General features: G+C 47.6%; 1 protein-coding gene across 5 annotated transcripts in view; it reads right to left on the bottom strand.

Moving 5' to 3' along the window:
* RIMS3 (regulating synaptic membrane exocytosis 3) overlaps positions 1-17,003 on the bottom strand; it is a 99,332-nt gene that overhangs the window by 9,113 nt on the left and 73,216 nt on the right. For all 5 annotated transcript variants that reach the window (XM_053267151.1, XM_053267154.1, XM_053267152.1 and 2 more), the window contains 4 exons: positions 9,828-9,969; positions 8,686-8,798; positions 2,772-2,873; positions 1,169-1,308 (listed from right to left, as the gene is read on the bottom strand). In XM_053267151.1, coding sequence (XP_053123126.1) covers positions 1,169-1,308; positions 2,772-2,873; positions 8,686-8,798; positions 9,828-9,969 — 497 coding nt within the window. The remainder of the gene's footprint in view (positions 1-1,168; positions 1,309-2,771; positions 2,874-8,685; positions 8,799-9,827; positions 9,970-17,003) is intronic.

The following is a 17,003-nucleotide window of genomic DNA, read 5'->3' as shown; positions in this document are numbered from 1 at the left end:
ATAGCCTGAGCTGCATTGCTTTCAACAGTCTGATATTTATTTATTTAATACATTTTATTTACATACATTGATGAATGTATCCATTTGATTCCCCTGACCTGCTCTTCTTCCAGTCTCATCTCCACCAACGTATTAATTTTGAATAGATATTCTCCACTTAAATCATCCCCCCCTGTTTATTTTACAATTTTTTTAAAAAAAAGTTTTTTAGGCTACTTTCCCGTAGGCTTATGAGATCATCTAGTATTCTGTGTGTCTGTGTCCCCCTCATCAACTTTGCAACGCCAGGACCAATCTGAATCAAATCAATAGTGTAGTTTGTGATGTCATCCACCCTGATTCAAGATGGTGCATGCATACACTTTTGAGGCACAAGTGGGCTAACTTGTGAACTGATTAACTGATCTGAACCAAATTTGCTACAGCTATAGGGACATCTCAACTGTGTAGTTTGTGATGATGTCATTCACCTCAATTCAAAATGGCAGGTGCACAATCTTTTGAGGTGCAAGTGCACTAATTTGTGGGCTGTCTAACCAATTTGAACCAAATGAGCTACAGTTGTAGTAAGTGACATACAGGGACACCTCAGTGGTGTAGTTTGTGATGATGTCATCTACTCCAATCCAAGATGGCAGACATGTGAACACAAGAGATCTAACTTACGGACCTCGATTTGAACCAAATTTAGTCCAGTTGTAGAGAAAGTGGAAGGAAAGTAGGCAGATTAGTTCTTACTAGAACAACTTGTTGACTGTTGAGGTCAATCACAGCCTCAGGTTTTTCTGAAAGCATTTTAACGCTTGTCTAAACTGGGCCTTACCCTTTTAAAACCTTCTTCCTTCAGAGGTCTTGAATAAAGTATTCTTGGGAAGCCTTCAAAACAATTGTGCTTCTCAGCTGCCTCAAAGCATACCACCCACCTTCTGTGGAAACACAGGACCACTGAGCCCCTTATATAAATAAAGGCATTTTACCTCTGGAGGAATTTCACTATAGCCCATCACTTTGCCCTCCCGCCAACTACGAGAACGTTCTTTCCTGCATATACAAGAGCCAGTTCTGAGGGCAGCTGAATGGGTTGCCAGCTAGGTTGTGCCTCACAAATATTTAACTAGGGGCTGCACAGCTGATCCTCTTACCCTGTAAAGAGGAGGAAACCATTCACCTGTAGTACTTTGCCCTGAGGGCCCTCGTCAAAAAGCAGGGCCTGATGGTAGAGTGGGTCACAGGTCTTCTTGGCCGTCTTTGTCTTCTTCTTGCCCAAGCAGGCCCCATTTTCTAGCAGATAAACCTTGACATAGGTGGCTGTGTGGGCAGAGAGAGGGAAATGCAAAGGCGTCTTAGCACGGCAACCACCTCACAGGGGTGATTTTTGAAGCAGTCCAGCAAATACACTGTATTGCCACCCTTGTACAGAGGTTTTGGGAGGGATGGGGAACAAATCCACTGTTGTAGTAAAGACAGCTGACATTATTGCTAAACAAATTATGGGACAGAGAAACTCAGAAATGATGTACTACTGAGTGACCATGCACTGGACATAATGTGTTAACAACTCTACGCGTATACACTGTACACAGACCAAATGCAACATATAAATAAGGCTTTACTCTCTGCCACCACCTCAGCCAATTACTTCTTCTTATCTTATGGAAGGGCTGCCTTCTTCCTGAAGAATGGCTTGCCTACCATTACTGATTTCCCCCCAGCAATGCACAGTTGTAACACAGCTACCACAGTTCTTTGATCCGCTCTCAGTTTGCACAGCAGTTAGGCCCAGTAACACCTACCAAGGCCTGGAGATGGTGAAGGAGTCCCACAGTACCCATGTGGGAGGTTTTCTCTCTGAGGGACATAGGAAGCTGCCATATACTGAGTCAGACCATCGGTCTATCTAGCTCAGTATTGTCTTCACAGACTGGCAGCGGCTTCTCCAAGGTTGCAGGCAGGAATCTCTCTCAGCCCTATCTTGGAGAAGCCAGGGAGGGGACTTGGAACCTTCTGCTCTTTCCAGAGTGGCGGCTCCATCCCCTGAGGGGAATCTCTTTAAGGGCTCACACTTCTAGTCTCCCATTCATATGTAACCAGGGTGGACCCTGCTTAGCTAAGGGGACAAGGCATGCTTGCTACAACAAGACCAGCTCTCCTCTCCTGGGTCAGAAGTTCAAACTCCATTATGGTACATAGGGTTCCCAGCCAGAAAACTACTCTGGAGATTTTCATGGCTTAGTGTGGTGAGAAAAATTAGAAGGTGGGGTGGGGTGCAACTTCAGAAATAGTTTCAGTCAAAGTTGGCAGCCCTGAAAGAATGGTAATGGTCTGGTGTCAAAGTTGGGACAACTATTAACCCCTTCCTTAGCTCTTCCCAGGAGAGTGCCCCTCCTCCAAAGAGCTCTGTTTGCTCCCCACTCGCACTCTCTTTCTCTCGTTAATGCGAGCCATGCTGCCTGCAGGCTGGCCATTCATCAGGTAGAGCTGCCCTGCTCTCATTAACGCTGGATGGGAGAGAGGAGAAAATGGAGCTCTGGGAAGGAAGGGCAGCTGTGCCTCCTTTGGCATCGCTCTAGCTTGTTCGGACAAGTGGCTCCCGACTCTTCCTGATTAATCATTTGCTGTTGAATTTCTATCTGTCGTGTATCTGGCAGCCAATAGAGAGAAGAGAGAGAATTTGGGGACAAGGGAAAAACTGCTCCTCTGTGCTGTTTCTTCCTACCACTTGACTTCCAAATCTCCCTTCCCTCCTGGAGACCCCCGATGTGGCTACTCACCAGGAATAGACTTGGATCCTAGCTTCGGAGTGAGGCCCCGGGCCTCTATCACCTCTACTTCCAGCTGCCCATTCCTATCAATCATCCCAATGTGGACATCACCTAGAAAATGGAAGAGAAGTCCATGTGAGAAAACCTTCACTGCTCTGGAATAATTAGGGCTGAACATCTTAATTGATTAATCCAGGGGGTCTCAAAGTTGGGTCCCCAGATGTTGGACTTCAGTTCCCATAATTTCCAGCCACAATAGCTAAGGCTGAAATGCAATCAATTGCATGAAAACCTTTAACATCAACTAAAAGGGTGTCCTTGATTAATATGGCAACATCTTTTTAGAATGTTAATTATTTTTATATAAAAAGCTCAAGTAGGTAAATAGGAAGCTGCCATATACTGAGTCAGACCATCAGTATATCTAGATCAGTATTGTCTGCACAGACTGGCAGCAGGTTCTCCAAAATCGCAGGTAGGAATCTCTCTCAGCCCTATCTTGGAGAAGCCAGGGAGGGAACCTTCTGCTCTTCCCTGAGGGGAATATCTTACAGTGCTCACACTTCTAGTCTCCCTTTCATATGCAACCAGGGCGGAACATGCTTAGCTAAGGCGTCAAGTCATTCTTGCTACCACAAGACCAGCTCTCCTCTCCTCTCGGTAGCCGGCACCATCTTAAAAGCAGGGACGGAGCCACCATTGGGCAAATGGGTTCAAAGAACCCGGGCCACCGCCAGTCAGGGGCCGCGCCTCGTGGCCACATTGCCCCCGACACCCCCAGTGTCTGACATCAGATGCGGGCAGCATTATTTCACTCCCAAACGGGGCTGCACAGCCCCGTTTGGGAACGAAATCAGCACATGCTATATTGGCGGCACAGGTGGGAGCAACTCTGCCTGCCTTTAAAGGCAGGGAGAGCTGTTCCGGCCACACTGCCAATGCAGTGGGGCCAATCTCCCTCCCAAATGGAGCTGTGCAGCCCTGTTTGGGAGGGAGATCAGCCTGTGTTGCATTGGCAGCGCGGCCGGAACGGCTCTCCCTGCCTTTAAAGAAGAAGCCTTTAAAGGCAGGGAGAGTCGCTTTGGCCCGCGTTGCCCAACGCAGCATGGGTCAACCTGCCTTCTGAATGGGGCTGCATGGCCCCGTTTGGGAGGGAGACAACGCCCCCACAGCCGACATCCGACTGGGGTGCGGGGCCAGGGGTCGTGGCAGCAGAAAAATTAGAAGAGCCGCCACCAGTCTCACTCTGAAGCTGCTTAGAAGAGCATTCTGGCTGGCCCCTGCTGCAGGAGGGGAGGCCCCTTCAGAAACGGTGCCTGCTCTACATACATTTTTAAAATGTTAAATTATTTCGTTTTATACAAATTATGCAGATTTAGTTGATCACAACTGATTTCATTAACTGACCAAGATTTCAGGGGACAGCATTAAAAGTAATCAATACAAATTGTATACAAAGTAATACACAAATATTTGTTGCACTAGTAGTTTTTACTGTTTTCAACATTGTTTTACTGTTCAATTTTATTTTACATGTCTGCAAGCCACCTTGAAAGTGGTAATTTTTCTAAGCGAACACAGCCCCAGGGCAGATTGCTGTGCTTTCCATGCCTGTGGTTCACCAGCAGAGGGCAGGAGCAATATTGGTATGTACTGGGAAAGAAAATGAGAAGTCCTATGGGATGGCTATTTGTTACAGAGTGAGAATTCCACAGTTTGACACCAGGTGGCATGAGTATTCTGGCTGAAAAGCACAAAACAGCAAGATCTGGTACAATAACAACAAGGGGGAGGCAGCACACGCAGCACACAAAACAGTTACAAAAAGAAAAGGCTTTATTTTAAGATAAAACCACTCCTGTGCCATCAGTATGTCCCCACAGCTGGCCCATTCAAAGCAAATCCCTTGAGGAATCTTACTCAAGAGGCCTGCTATGAAGCCTGCCACTGTAATCACAGGTTTGAGTCGACACCCAAGAGGCAATTATGACCATTTCCCATATTTTAAGAAGTGGGACAGATAAAGCAACAGCAGAATAGAGAACCTCTTGCAGGCACACAAGCTGGACATAGATCCCCTGCAAAAAGTGTCCCCGCTGGCTACAAAATGAAGTTATTCCACTCCCAGAAATGTGACACGGAAGAGTCCAAAACATGGAACGGCAAGCCAACAACATTCAATAGGACCACACAGCAAACAGACTTTATTGGGGCAATGCAGTGGTTTGCAAAGCTGCTTATTCTCCCTACTTTCTGCACCTAAAAATCCAAATTGCAATGGACAGGGCCGGGGGGAATGTTTGTTTGGGTAAGCATTATTAATGCCTCATTAAGGGAGGGCAGGATGCCATTGTGCCTCAAGGAGGCCATGGTAAGACCATTGTTTAAAAAGCCCTGCCTTGATCCCTCCAACCCAGACAACTATAGACCTGTCTCCAACCTGCCCTTTTTGGACAAGGTGATAGAGCATGTGGTGACGTCCCAGCGGTCCCATCTGGACCCTTTTCAGTCTGGCTTCCGCCCCACATATGGGACTGAAACTGCCCTGGTTGCTCTAGTGGATGACCTACGCCAGGAACTAGACAGGGGGAGTGTGTCCCTGTTGGTTCTGCTGGACCTCTCAGTGGCGTTTGATACCATCAACCATCGTATCCTTCTGGACCACCTCTTGAGTATGGGAATCAGAGGTACGGCGTTGGAGTGGCTCTACTCCTTTCTTGGGGGGAGGGTCCAGAAGGTGGTGCTGGGGGACTACTGCTCAGCCCCATGGCCATTGGCCTGTGGGGTCCCACAGGGGTTCGGTTTTATCCTGCATGCTGTTTAATATCTACATGAAACCGCTGGGAGAGGTTATCCGGGGATTTGGACTGAGCTGTCAGTAATATGCAGATGATACTCAGCTCTATCTCTCCTTGTCACCTGATCCTAGGGAGTCGGTGGATGTCCTGAATCGGGGGCTGGAGGTCGTGATGGGTTGGATGTGGGCTAATAAACTGAGATTGAATCTGGACAAGATGGAGGTAATGTTGGTCAGTAGGAGAGCCAGTCGGGATGAAGAGATTGTAACGGTTCTGGATGGGGCTGCACTCCCCTTGAAGAAGCAAGTACACAGCTTGGGGGTGTTACTGGACCCGGCTCTGCTTTTGGAGGCTCCGGTGGAGGCGGTGGCCAGGGGTGCCTTTGCACGGCTTTGGCTAGTGCGCCAGCTGCGTCCCTTTCTTGAGAAGGCAGATCAGGCCACAGTTACCCATGCCTTAGTCACGTCACAGCTGGATTACTGTAACACGTTCTACGTGGGGCTGCCCTTGAAGAATATCCGGAAACTGCAGATAGTGCAAAATGCAGCAGCGAGGGTTCTGTCTGGAGCTGCCCATTGGGATCACATCACACCCATTTTGAAAGAGCTGCACTGGCTACCAATTTGTCAATTTTCCAGGTCCAATTCAAGGTGCTGGTTTTGACCTTTAAAGCCCTCAACGGTTTGGGCCCAGGATACCTGAGGGACCGCCTGCTCCCAAAGGTTGCTGCCTGCTTGGTGAGGTCATCTGAGGGGGCTCTGTTCCGAGTGCTGACAATGAAGGAAGCTCGGTTGTCGTGCACGCGGGACAGGGCCTTCTCTGTTGCTGCCCCCAAACTTCGGAATGCTCTCCCGGTGGCTATTTGCTCCTCAGTCTCCATCATGGCTTTTAGAAAGCATGTGAAGACCTGGCTTTTTGCTCAGTCTTTTATGTGATTGTCTCCATTGCTGCTTCTTTGTATATTGTATGGTTATTTTATGTATGTATTTTAAAAAATCTTTAATTAGATCTGTTTTTATATTTTAGCATAATATTTTAATTGTGTAATTTTTATAGTCCTGTTAATTTTTTCTATGTGAACCACCTTGTGATTGTTTTTAATGAAAGGTGGTATATAAATTTAACAATAAATAAATAAAATAAATTCTAAAACAACCCTTTCAAGAATCAGTTGTTACATGATAGTAGAGGGGCTGGTTGTTTCATGGGATGCCTCCTCACATCCTGCATCAGTCTTTGAATAGCATGCTTCGCTCAAGGCAGAGAAGCAGGAATTATAAATGACCAGAAGCCTGCATCTGGAGCAGGTTATAGATATGGCCTATGGACATCTTATGCAGCTGTCCCCACCTGGTTTTGCAACCTATTGCTGAACAAAGGTTATGTCTTGCCCATCGTCCAGTTACTGAAATGCAATTTAGTTGCAGCCTCATTATGTTCTATGCTTTGAACATTTGACACAAGCCAGATATAGCTGAGAAACCGGATGTGTATTTCTAACTGTGCACCCTACATGGCCTTTCTGTCACAAGATACCAGGAACAGCTCAGTGGCAGCACATCTGTGCACACTGTCAGCCTGAATTTGGCTATATGCCATTCAAGTAACAGCTGGTAGTATATGTGGCTGGCACATTCCTCCTTTACTCATAGTCTACCAGAATCATTTGTGGATACAGTGCAGAAAGTAGCACAGTGTGCTGTCACATGTCATAAATGAGCCGGATTTAGAGTTACTGAGGTAGAGAATACAGATGTGCAAATCGATTCAAATTCGAATAGATTCAAACTGAATGAGGTTGATTCAGGTGATTCGAATCCCCCCATAAAAGGGCAATCTGAATCGAATATTCAAACATTGATTCTAATTCAGTTCAAGAGCCTTTTGGCACCTTTGAAAAACCATTCCGCCCCCCCTGAACATTCAGTGCCAAAACAAGGTTGAATCAATTCAAATTCTATTTGAATTTTCAGACCAGATTTAAATTTGTTTCAAATTCAAAACTAATTTTTGGAATTTGATTCAAATTCAAGACAAATTAGTACATTCATGCACATCTCTAGTAGTAAACTGGGCCCTGAAATAAATTACATCTGCTATGGCCTGTGGAACTATGAAGTGCAGAAATATGGTCAACCTATTGTGTTGGATAGAACCAAAAGGTTTTGGAAGACCGCCAAGAGGGATACATCAGCATTCAGTTAAGATGAGTCTTGATCTGAATGAGAGCTCAGGCTTGGAATGTGGGAAGCAATGATGCAGAAAAGGGCCTTTGATCATGAGCAGAATGCCTCTCCCTCCCTTCTAAGTAACTACATTTAAAAGAGGGCAGAGGAACTGCCCCGCTTCTGGGCTTCCCAAAGGGAAACAGAATGGCCACTATGGGAAACAAAATGCTCCTCTAGAGACAGACATGTAGTGTGCTTCAGCAGGGATCCTCTTATCTATGATACCTAAATGGTACCTCCAGGTCAATGGCTGTCTACCTTGGAATACCTTCTGCTGGGGAACAACAATGGGAGAGGGCTATTGCCTTACTGTCCTGCTCATGGGCTGCCCAGAGGCATCTGGCTGGCCACTCTTGAGAAACAAAATGCAAAATTAGATGGACCTCCAGAAGGATTCTTCTTATCTCCTTATGTTCTTAATTTTAAACGGGTGGGGTTTCAGCTAGAATTCAGGCTCAGAGTTCTCTATGCAGGAACATTAGTTTAGATTTGGGTGGGGAAACTTGCAGCAAGATTAAAATACATTCATAACAGGAAGGAAGGAGGGAAGGAACGGAAGGAAGGAAGGAAGGAAGGAAGGAAGGAAGGAATAGCCGTGGGTGACGGGATCACAGATAACAAGGGCCACCTGTACTTTGAGGAGATCAATACCATGGAAAATGGCTCTCAGAATGAAGGTTTGTTTTGGTTTTGGTTTTGTTTCGTTTTTTGCCAGAGTGGTCCCCCTGACTCAGATGCTGGAGGGAGTGGGGCAGGCCCATATGAGAGGAGACCTTCCCGAAGATAACCAGAGCCCAAGCTGTTTAGTGCTTTCAAGGTTAAAACCAGCATATCATCATGACAGATGACCCTGGAGTACTAAGGGCCTAGAATGCCCCACACGTCTGAGGAACTTACCCATGGGTGGCGTAGCTAATGTCTGCCGGCCTACGATTTGTGCTGGTCCCAGCCCATCTAAGAAGTCGCTAAACTGGCTTTCGGCTCCCAGCCTGGTTGTGGGGAAAATAAACCTGTGGGAAAGGGCAAGAGAAACAGGAGCAGGAAATGGTATGGAAACACTGTCCAAGATCCACCGTGGATGTTCAAAAGAAGCCATGGCAGAAGATGTGTTGATGACTCGCCCTTTTCCTCTCTGTGCTTCCAGGTCTTATCTAAAAGGGAGAAATGTGCATTTTTTTCCCCTTAAGGAGCTAGAAGTTCTCCAATATGAGGGCACAATGCTCATCATCTCTACAGACAAAATGTGCCTCTCCCTACCTTTTGAAAGATGATTTCAGAAAACAGACAAGAGAGAGAACAGGAAGAATGGCTGCACGAAACATTTTTTATTCTGTTTAGGGCCAATTTGGTGCTTCAGAGCACTTCAGGAGGGTCCAATTTAGTTCATCCTGATTCAAAAGCTTCATTTCAGCTTGGAACAAAGATTCATCCCCTCCCTCCTCCCCAGCTTGCCATTCTCCTGACCAGTTTGTTTACTTGCACATTAGGAGGCAGGAGAGGATTTTCTTCATTTTTGCTCCCGGCTGTGAAGGAGCAGTGTCTTCTGTGGCTTGACATTTCGGCAGCCCCTGAAATGACTGCAGTTCCCAAGATACCCTGTACCTTTCCCTGGACTGCAGGGAGGAAATAGGAAGCGGGGTGTGGGGGTGGGCGACCTACCAGAACTTATTTTAACAAGTCAAGCTGCAGAAGACACTGCTTCTTCACAGCTGGTTGTGAAAATAAAGGAAACCTTGTCCTATCTCCTGCTAGGATAAGCAAGTAAAGGAATCAGGGGAATGGTGAGGTGGGGACAAAAGAGGGGACAAAATGGGGCTAAATTGAAGCAGGCCTGAGCTGACCCAGTTCAACCTGAACCAGATGACCATTCACTTTGGCCAAGTTGTCCTGCTTTGATTTGGCCCCAATATGGCCCCTGAAGCGTTGCACACCCCTAACAGGAAGCAATAGTTGCCTTGTGTTTCATGTCTCCCCACTGTTTTGTATTAGGAACATCTGTTCCATGAAGAACGGTGGTGCTAACCATCACCGGGCCTTACGTGCCATCGGAGCTATTACTGTTGGTGCTTCCGTCGGTTGACTCCCGGCTGCCCTGCCGAGTCACCCGGTTCCTCATCTCCACTGCAATGCCAGTCTCTGTACTTCTGCGGATGTTACTACGAAGCTTCTTTGGGCCACCATCTGGAAAGACAGAAACCAATACATTAAGCTTGTGGGGAGCACAGCTCAGAGTCTGAAATGGGACCCATAGGTTGGCTTCAAGATTTTATTTTTATTATTATTGTTATTTCTTGTTTACACAGTCAGACAGGTGTTATTGATTGGTTTGTTTTATCCAGACATCGAGTCCTTCCCAAGGACCTGGGATGGCTGAATTTTATTATCAATAATGTTGTTGTTATTATTACAGATATCATTGTGGAATATAGGCTGTTCCCAGTAAAGTTGCTTTTTGTAATTGGCTGATGGTGATTTCTGTGGCCCCTATGGTGCTGAGGTGCTTTTCAATATGTTTTGGAACTGCACCCAGGGCGCCAATTACGACTGGGATTATTTTGGTCTTCTTCTGCCACAGCCTTTCAATTTCAATTTGTAGATCTTTGTATTTTGTTATTTTTTCTATTTCTATTCTATTCTATACTATTCTATACTATTCTATTCTATTCCTATTTCTATTCATTTATTATTATTATTATTTATTAATCACAAAGATTTATATGCTGCTTTTTAGCAACAAAGGTTCACAAACCAGTTTACATAGAAAGAAATGAGATAGTTCCCTGTCCCCAAACGGTTCACATGCTAAAAAGAGACACAAGGTTGTAGCTACTGGGAAAGTGCAGTGCTGGGATTTAATAGAGACAGTTTTTCCCCACTACTAAATATATGAGAGCCACCAATTTAAAAAGTGCCTCTTTGTTATATATGTCATAGAAGATCACTTTCTTTTAATCACCATCACATTCTTGACTATTCCTTGATGGTTTTATGTTCACTAGAGACTTTAAACCAGTTTAAATCTTGCTTCCCAGGAAACCAAGGGAACAGACTTTTGGGGAGGAGAGGTAGGCAAGGGAATGAATGGGATCTTTACCAGAGAATTCTCAGCACCAACATCAAGTCCTGGAAGGCTCTGGAGGAAGCCATGATAGCGAAGCTGCTAGAAAAATCAACATGAAGCTTTTCACACGGGGCTTTTGAAGCCCTTTAACTCGCTTCTCTTCCAGAATGGAGGAGTGCGCTCACATATCGGCTAGATTTACCCCGAAGTCCCTGCATGTTATCGGGGAGCAGTTCACACACAATTCGGGTTTCTCACTGCACGTTAGAGTGTACCCTGATTTATATCCGGGGTAAAATAATCCACTATTTGTGGCGGGTGTTTTGGACAACTTTAAGTTTGCATTAAAGCCTCCCCGCAAACTTGCGGTAAACCCTGCTGTGCGTAAAAGTCCCATGCAATTGTTGTGTAATTCTTTCCCCTGGAACAGTTTGTCTAGCATAATGTTTCCCTAACCTCTGATAGCCAATGCACACTTCTTTTTCATCAGTTATCTGCACTGAGGAGCCTACCTTGAATGAGTCACTGCTGATGGGAGGGAGACAAATCCAGAGGGGTAACTCACAGAAACATAATGGACACTCTGAGCTGGTCTTGTGGCAGCAAGCATAAATTGTCCCCTTTGTTAAGCAGGGGCCACTCTGGTTTGCATATGAATGGGAGACTACATGTGTGAGCATTGGAAGATATTCCCCTTAGCTGTCTGGGGAAAGCATCTAGATCCCAAGTCCCCTCCCTGGCAGCATCTCCAAGATAGGGCTGAGAGAGATTCCTGCCTGCAACCTTGGAAAAGCCGCTGCCAGTCTGTGAAGACAATACTGAGCAAGATGGACCAAGGGTCTTACTCAGTAGAAGGCAGCTTCCTATGTTCCACATCATTGTTGCCTCCAGAGTGACTGAATGATTCAACCAGAGACATATGGAGGCCTGCCCAAATTATCTGCTCCCCACAACAGAGATCGATAGGAAAGAGACAGGACCAGAAAAGCCAAGCCTACAGAGACACAGCAGCAGACAGCTTCCTCAGGGGGTCAGTAGTACTTTGGTTTCACGAGATTTTTAAAATAATCATTTAATTAAGGTAGTTAGTTATAAGATCTCCCTACCAGTTATCTCATGGGGACCACTGCTTTGCAGCCATCTACTTCCGCTTGAATCCAGGAGGAAACGTAACATTGCAGTCCTCTGTGAAAGAAATTGCCTCCCCCTCCCCCGCCGACCAGAATGGGTTTTACTGCAGAGTAATAAACACGCATGGGATCAGGCTGCCTGGCATTTCTTTCAAAGAAGGCCTTCGCAATACAGTGCCTTAGCAAAATAAATGCCTACATAAAATTGTGCCCTTGTCGCCGTTCCATGGCGGAAACCTTTTCCCTGCAGTGTGGCTGTAACTCTCAGAGAGTTCATTCCCCTCCTGGTGCTCACCAAAGCAACGCCAGCTGCTTTGTGCTTCCAAGGGGCTGTTCACCTGCCCTTTGCAACCAACCAACCAACCCACCCTCCCCCTCCCCCCGCCGCCAAGTGGGACTGGTGGACCAAACCTGTGGGCACTCCCTGCCCACAGACTCCCAGCCTTTGGGAGGGCAGAGTTGGAGCAGGGCTGGAGAAACCTTTCAACCAAATGAAAGAGTGGCGGCTCCACACGGCAGCCCACTTTCGACAACAAGTTTCTGATCCCCATCTTGCCCGCCTAGGCAACTCCTGGCCCTTTGATAAATTATTCATCCAGATTTATGCAACCTTCTTCTTCTTCTTCTTCTTCTTCTTCTTCTTCTTCTTCTTCTTCTTCTTCTTCTTCTTCTTCTTCTTCTTCTTCTTCTTCTTCTTGTGTGTTCAAAAAGCCCTTTAATGTGTTTGGTCGCTCCTTCAGCACTGAGAGACTGACATCACCCTCTGGAGCTGGAGGCATGATGCAAGTGGTGCTTCATCCAAGCGTGGCGGCCGTGCCCGGACTCAGCCGCTGGAGAGGTGGGGTTGCAGTTTGGGAGGATGGGACAACCAATGTTCCTTCTAACAGGGATTCTCCGATGTTGTGGACTACAGCTCCCAGAATCCCCAAACTGCAGCTGGGGATTCTGGGAGTTGTAGTCAACATACAACCTCTGGGAATCCCTGTTAGAGGGAACACTGGTGATGACGGTGCTTCTCCCTAACTACCGAACCTTCAGAAGCAGCTGCAACACCTGCTGAAGCCAGGTGTGGGGTGCCTATGGGCTGACACAAGAGTGACTAACCCTTCATGCATTTCACAGCTGTAAGGGTGGCTTCCACACAAGGGTAACAAAAAAAGTACAGAAAAGCCAGAAAATGTTGCTGGTTCAAATCCTCACTGGTATGTTTCCCAGAATATGGGAATTCCTATATCAGGCAGCAGAGATATAGGAAAGATGCTGAAAGGCACCATCTCCTACTGCACGGGAGGAGTCAATGGGAAACCCCTCCTGAATTCTACCAAAGAAAACCACAGGGCTCCGTGGTTGCCAGGAGTCGACACCGACCCGACGGCACACTTTACCTTTACTGTAACAGGAGTATCTCTTGAGAAGACCATGGCCCACAACTACACCTCTTTTCCTTCTGGAGTGCTGCTCCACAGTGGGTCAGGGCGACAAAGTGGGCAGAACAAAAGAACATCACCACTCCCCCACGAGCCACCACTGCTTCCCTCCTGGTGCGCCGTTCCACAGTACATCCGTGTGATGAGAGGCGAGAGGAAACCCCTCTCATGTACGGTTGCTGCTGCCGCCGCCTCTACTGAACTAGTACGTAAAGTTTGGTGGGTGCACCTAGGTAAGTTTGGCAGTCAGACCACTCCCGCCACGAGGTCCCCCCACCGTGAGCCCTGCCCCTCGCCCCCCAAGATGGGCTTGCAATGATCTATTTCAACTGCACAGGTGCGCTGGAGCATCTCGCAGTTCTTAAGAGCTGCTGAGCCAGATGGACAGGCCCGGTGGTCGTTCTGTTTGCTGCTGCCAATGCTGCGGGGGATGCCTGCTCGGCTCGCCCCAGGCTACCACCCCTCAGCCACACACATGGAGGCTGAAATTATGAAAATAGATTGGAGGTTCGGCATGGTGGGGCGGAGGCCCCACTGGCCATTTGGAGGGCTCCCGGACCTTGGAGGCTACATACCAGGGGCCCAGGGTCCAGGGGTAAGAACGCCTCTGGGCAGGGGGAGGGAAAGAAGCCATGGGCTTGCAAAGTGTGTGATGAAACCTCCAGGCCTGGTTGTGTTCCCAATGACATCCTTAGGAGTGTGACCTGGAGCTTAAAAATGAGCTAACAGGCCCAATCCAAAGTCAGTGCAAATTTGCTTGTTTTCTGCAAGCCTGTTTGGAATCCAGAAACCTTGCCTGTCTCTAAAAAGGGCCTTACTCACCCTGCAGACAACAACCCGCCAAGCCCCATGGCCACCCCGGCTGCAGGGAGGAGACCAGCACCCTTAGTGGCATCCCATTTCTGGAACAGCCTCCCCAGTGATGTCCGCCTGGCTTCGTCACTTTGTCCTTTCGACGCCAGGTAGAGATCTTTTTGTTCACCCAGGCCTTTTAAATTCTGGTTTTCAGATTCGATCTGATCTTTTACTAATTTTAAAATGAGTTTTTAAGCTGTTTTGAACTGTATTTTGTATTTTATTTTCTTCTTTTTTGTCTGTAATGATTTAATGTGTTATGTGTTTTTATCATTTGTTTTAATCCTCTGTTGTGAAGTGCCCAGAGAACAATTTGTTATGGGGCAGCTAACAAATAAAGTTTATTAATTATATTATTTATTATTACTACTACCACCACCACCAATGGAGGGAACAGCTCTCCTGGCCAAGCCATCGGGGCATATCAGGCTCAGGCCTACTCACCCAATGATCAGCTGTGGACCAGGGAGGTTGCCTTGGCAACAGGCAATGCAGCATCATGTGGGAAGGGGAGAAGGACATAGACCCCGTCCCAGCGTAGCAGAATCCCAGTTGGAGCAGGTGCCACTAGCCACCAGAAAAATGGGCTTGGGAAGGGGATGGGATACAGCACCGCTAGACATCGGGGATGGTAGGCTGTCCCCACAGGAAGAGGCAGAGACCCCTACAGAGGGGCAGCAGGCTGCCCAGGACATACGGAGACCCTTAAGAAGGCTTGTCCCAGTGCTGAGGTTGCGTGCAGAGCAAGCCTGGAACCCCCAGGTCCTCCAGAGAGAGTCTAGGGTCTGGAGGCGGAACTGGGCGGCATAACCACCCTTCCCAGACAGCTGAGGCACACGGGGTTCCAGTGGAGAGAGGCCAGGACTTGAAGCCCATGGCAGATCCTTACATGTGTTTTAAACGTTGTGTGTGTGTGTGCGTGTGTGCATACATACACACATACACAAGATGTTTGGCTCATTTTCACGCCACAGAAGCCTCCTTGCTTGGCCTGCCAGAGGTTTGGCGCCCATCACTCGCGATATTTTGGGGCTCGACAGCAACTCACGGAGGCTGTCGTCAGACAGAGCTCTGAAGCTTCACGTGGACAGGCCTCCTGCCAAGCCTCTGAAGAATTCAAAACAAAAAGGGCTATTTTTAAACACTTCCCACTCCAAACTCAGCTGCTGGCAGCATCAGAACCAGTCGAGGAGGAGGAGGAGGAGGGTTAGCTGATCTCCCTGGAAATGCCGTCAGATCCCCACTCTTGGCCCTGGATCTTGGGTGGCTGGATTGCATCTAGGATGGGTGCTGGGGGGTTGCATTTCTGCAATGAGCCCCCCCACACACACACACACACTTGTCAGGGCACAATTGCAGGGCTTATGTGCTTACCTTTAAATGTACCGATAAAGCAGGAGACAAAGTTGCTAACTGTCTTACAGGCCTGCAGCTCTGGGGCTTTTAGCAGCCACTTAATCTGCAAAGATTAGTTGCAATCAAGCTGATCTCCAGGCTGTGAAAAATCTCACCTACTGATTGCAGCAGAGACATCTGCAGTTAAAGGCACCAAAGCTGATTGCTGCAGAGAAATCTGTAATTAAAGGCACCAAAGCTAGCAGTCCTAGAGAACCAGGATGGCACCCACCCATTTCTCCCAAAGTCCTTTCTGCTGCAGGGAAGGGATTTCAGTGGTCCCAATTACAAACATTTAAGATCCAAAAGGTTTGATTAGGAAGTTACAAACCGAGATAGAAAGCCTGTGCCCCTCTGCTTTCAATGTCTTCATAGTGCAAGAGCAGAACAAGGAAGGAGGGAGATAAAAATGAAGTAAGCAGGTAGGAAGAGAAGGGGGAGACCTGAGAGCTTCAGTCTAGCTATCAGAAGCCAGAGCAGAGAGAAAGACAACAAGATGGGGGGCTGGGAGAAAAAGACCCCCTCCTTACTGCCTCTGTTCCCAAAGCCCCTAGTGGTCAATAGGACAGACAGTGCCAAAAGTCAATGCTGATGGAGCTGCATCTCCAACACTTTTGCCATCCTTGTCCCCCGCCTGCAACAGCCAGCAAGATCCAGGTTTGCCCAGGGCGCTTTCCAGATTAGACCCTGCAATGGGGTCACGTTGTATCTCAGAAGTGTGCTTCCACACTCCCTGCATTGTGGCACCGCAGTCCCTACGCTGACAGCAGGGTGCCGTTCACATTTCCGATGCCTTGTTTGGGATTTAATCGCCGCAACATAGTGCTATGAATGATGTCATGCATCTGGCGTAAAAAGGTTGCTGTTTTTCCGGGTTGTTAGTTTTCCTGAGACTGCTCCCCCTGCTGTTCACATTTTGAATGCAATTTGCCTGAATGGAAGCATTTTGCTGCTGTTGAGCGGCTAATCTGGAAAGCGCCCTGCTGCAGGCAGAGGGGGAGGAGGGCAGCTGAACAAGGGTTGCCAACCCTAAGGACCAGCCTGGAGTGCAGTGATCCGCATCCATCTCCAGGTGAGTGTGGAAAGCAACTTTGGAGACTGATGTTGTGAACATTATGGAGCGGGGGAAAGAATCTCCAAGAACAGCTTCAGTCAGAGTTGGTGACCCTAACGAAGATGAACGGCCTAGAGCAGGCAAAGTTACGACATGGAGCTAAAGAGAAAATGCCTCTTTTATGCAATGTGTGTGAGCACTTTGGATGCGACACCTTCTGATCTAGGGTCCAGCTCAGTAGCGACTTGCCCTAAAAGCCGGGGGGTGGGGTGCCAAAGGAGGCAACTCGGGTT

Source organism: Hemicordylus capensis, chromosome 7, assembly GCF_027244095.1.
Source record: "Hemicordylus capensis ecotype Gifberg chromosome 7, rHemCap1.1.pri, whole genome shotgun sequence".
NCBI lineage: Eukaryota > Metazoa > Chordata > Lepidosauria > Squamata > Cordylidae > Hemicordylus > Hemicordylus capensis.
The sequence above is the reverse complement of the archived record's forward strand: the minus strand, read 5'-3'. Positions and strand labels throughout refer to the sequence as shown.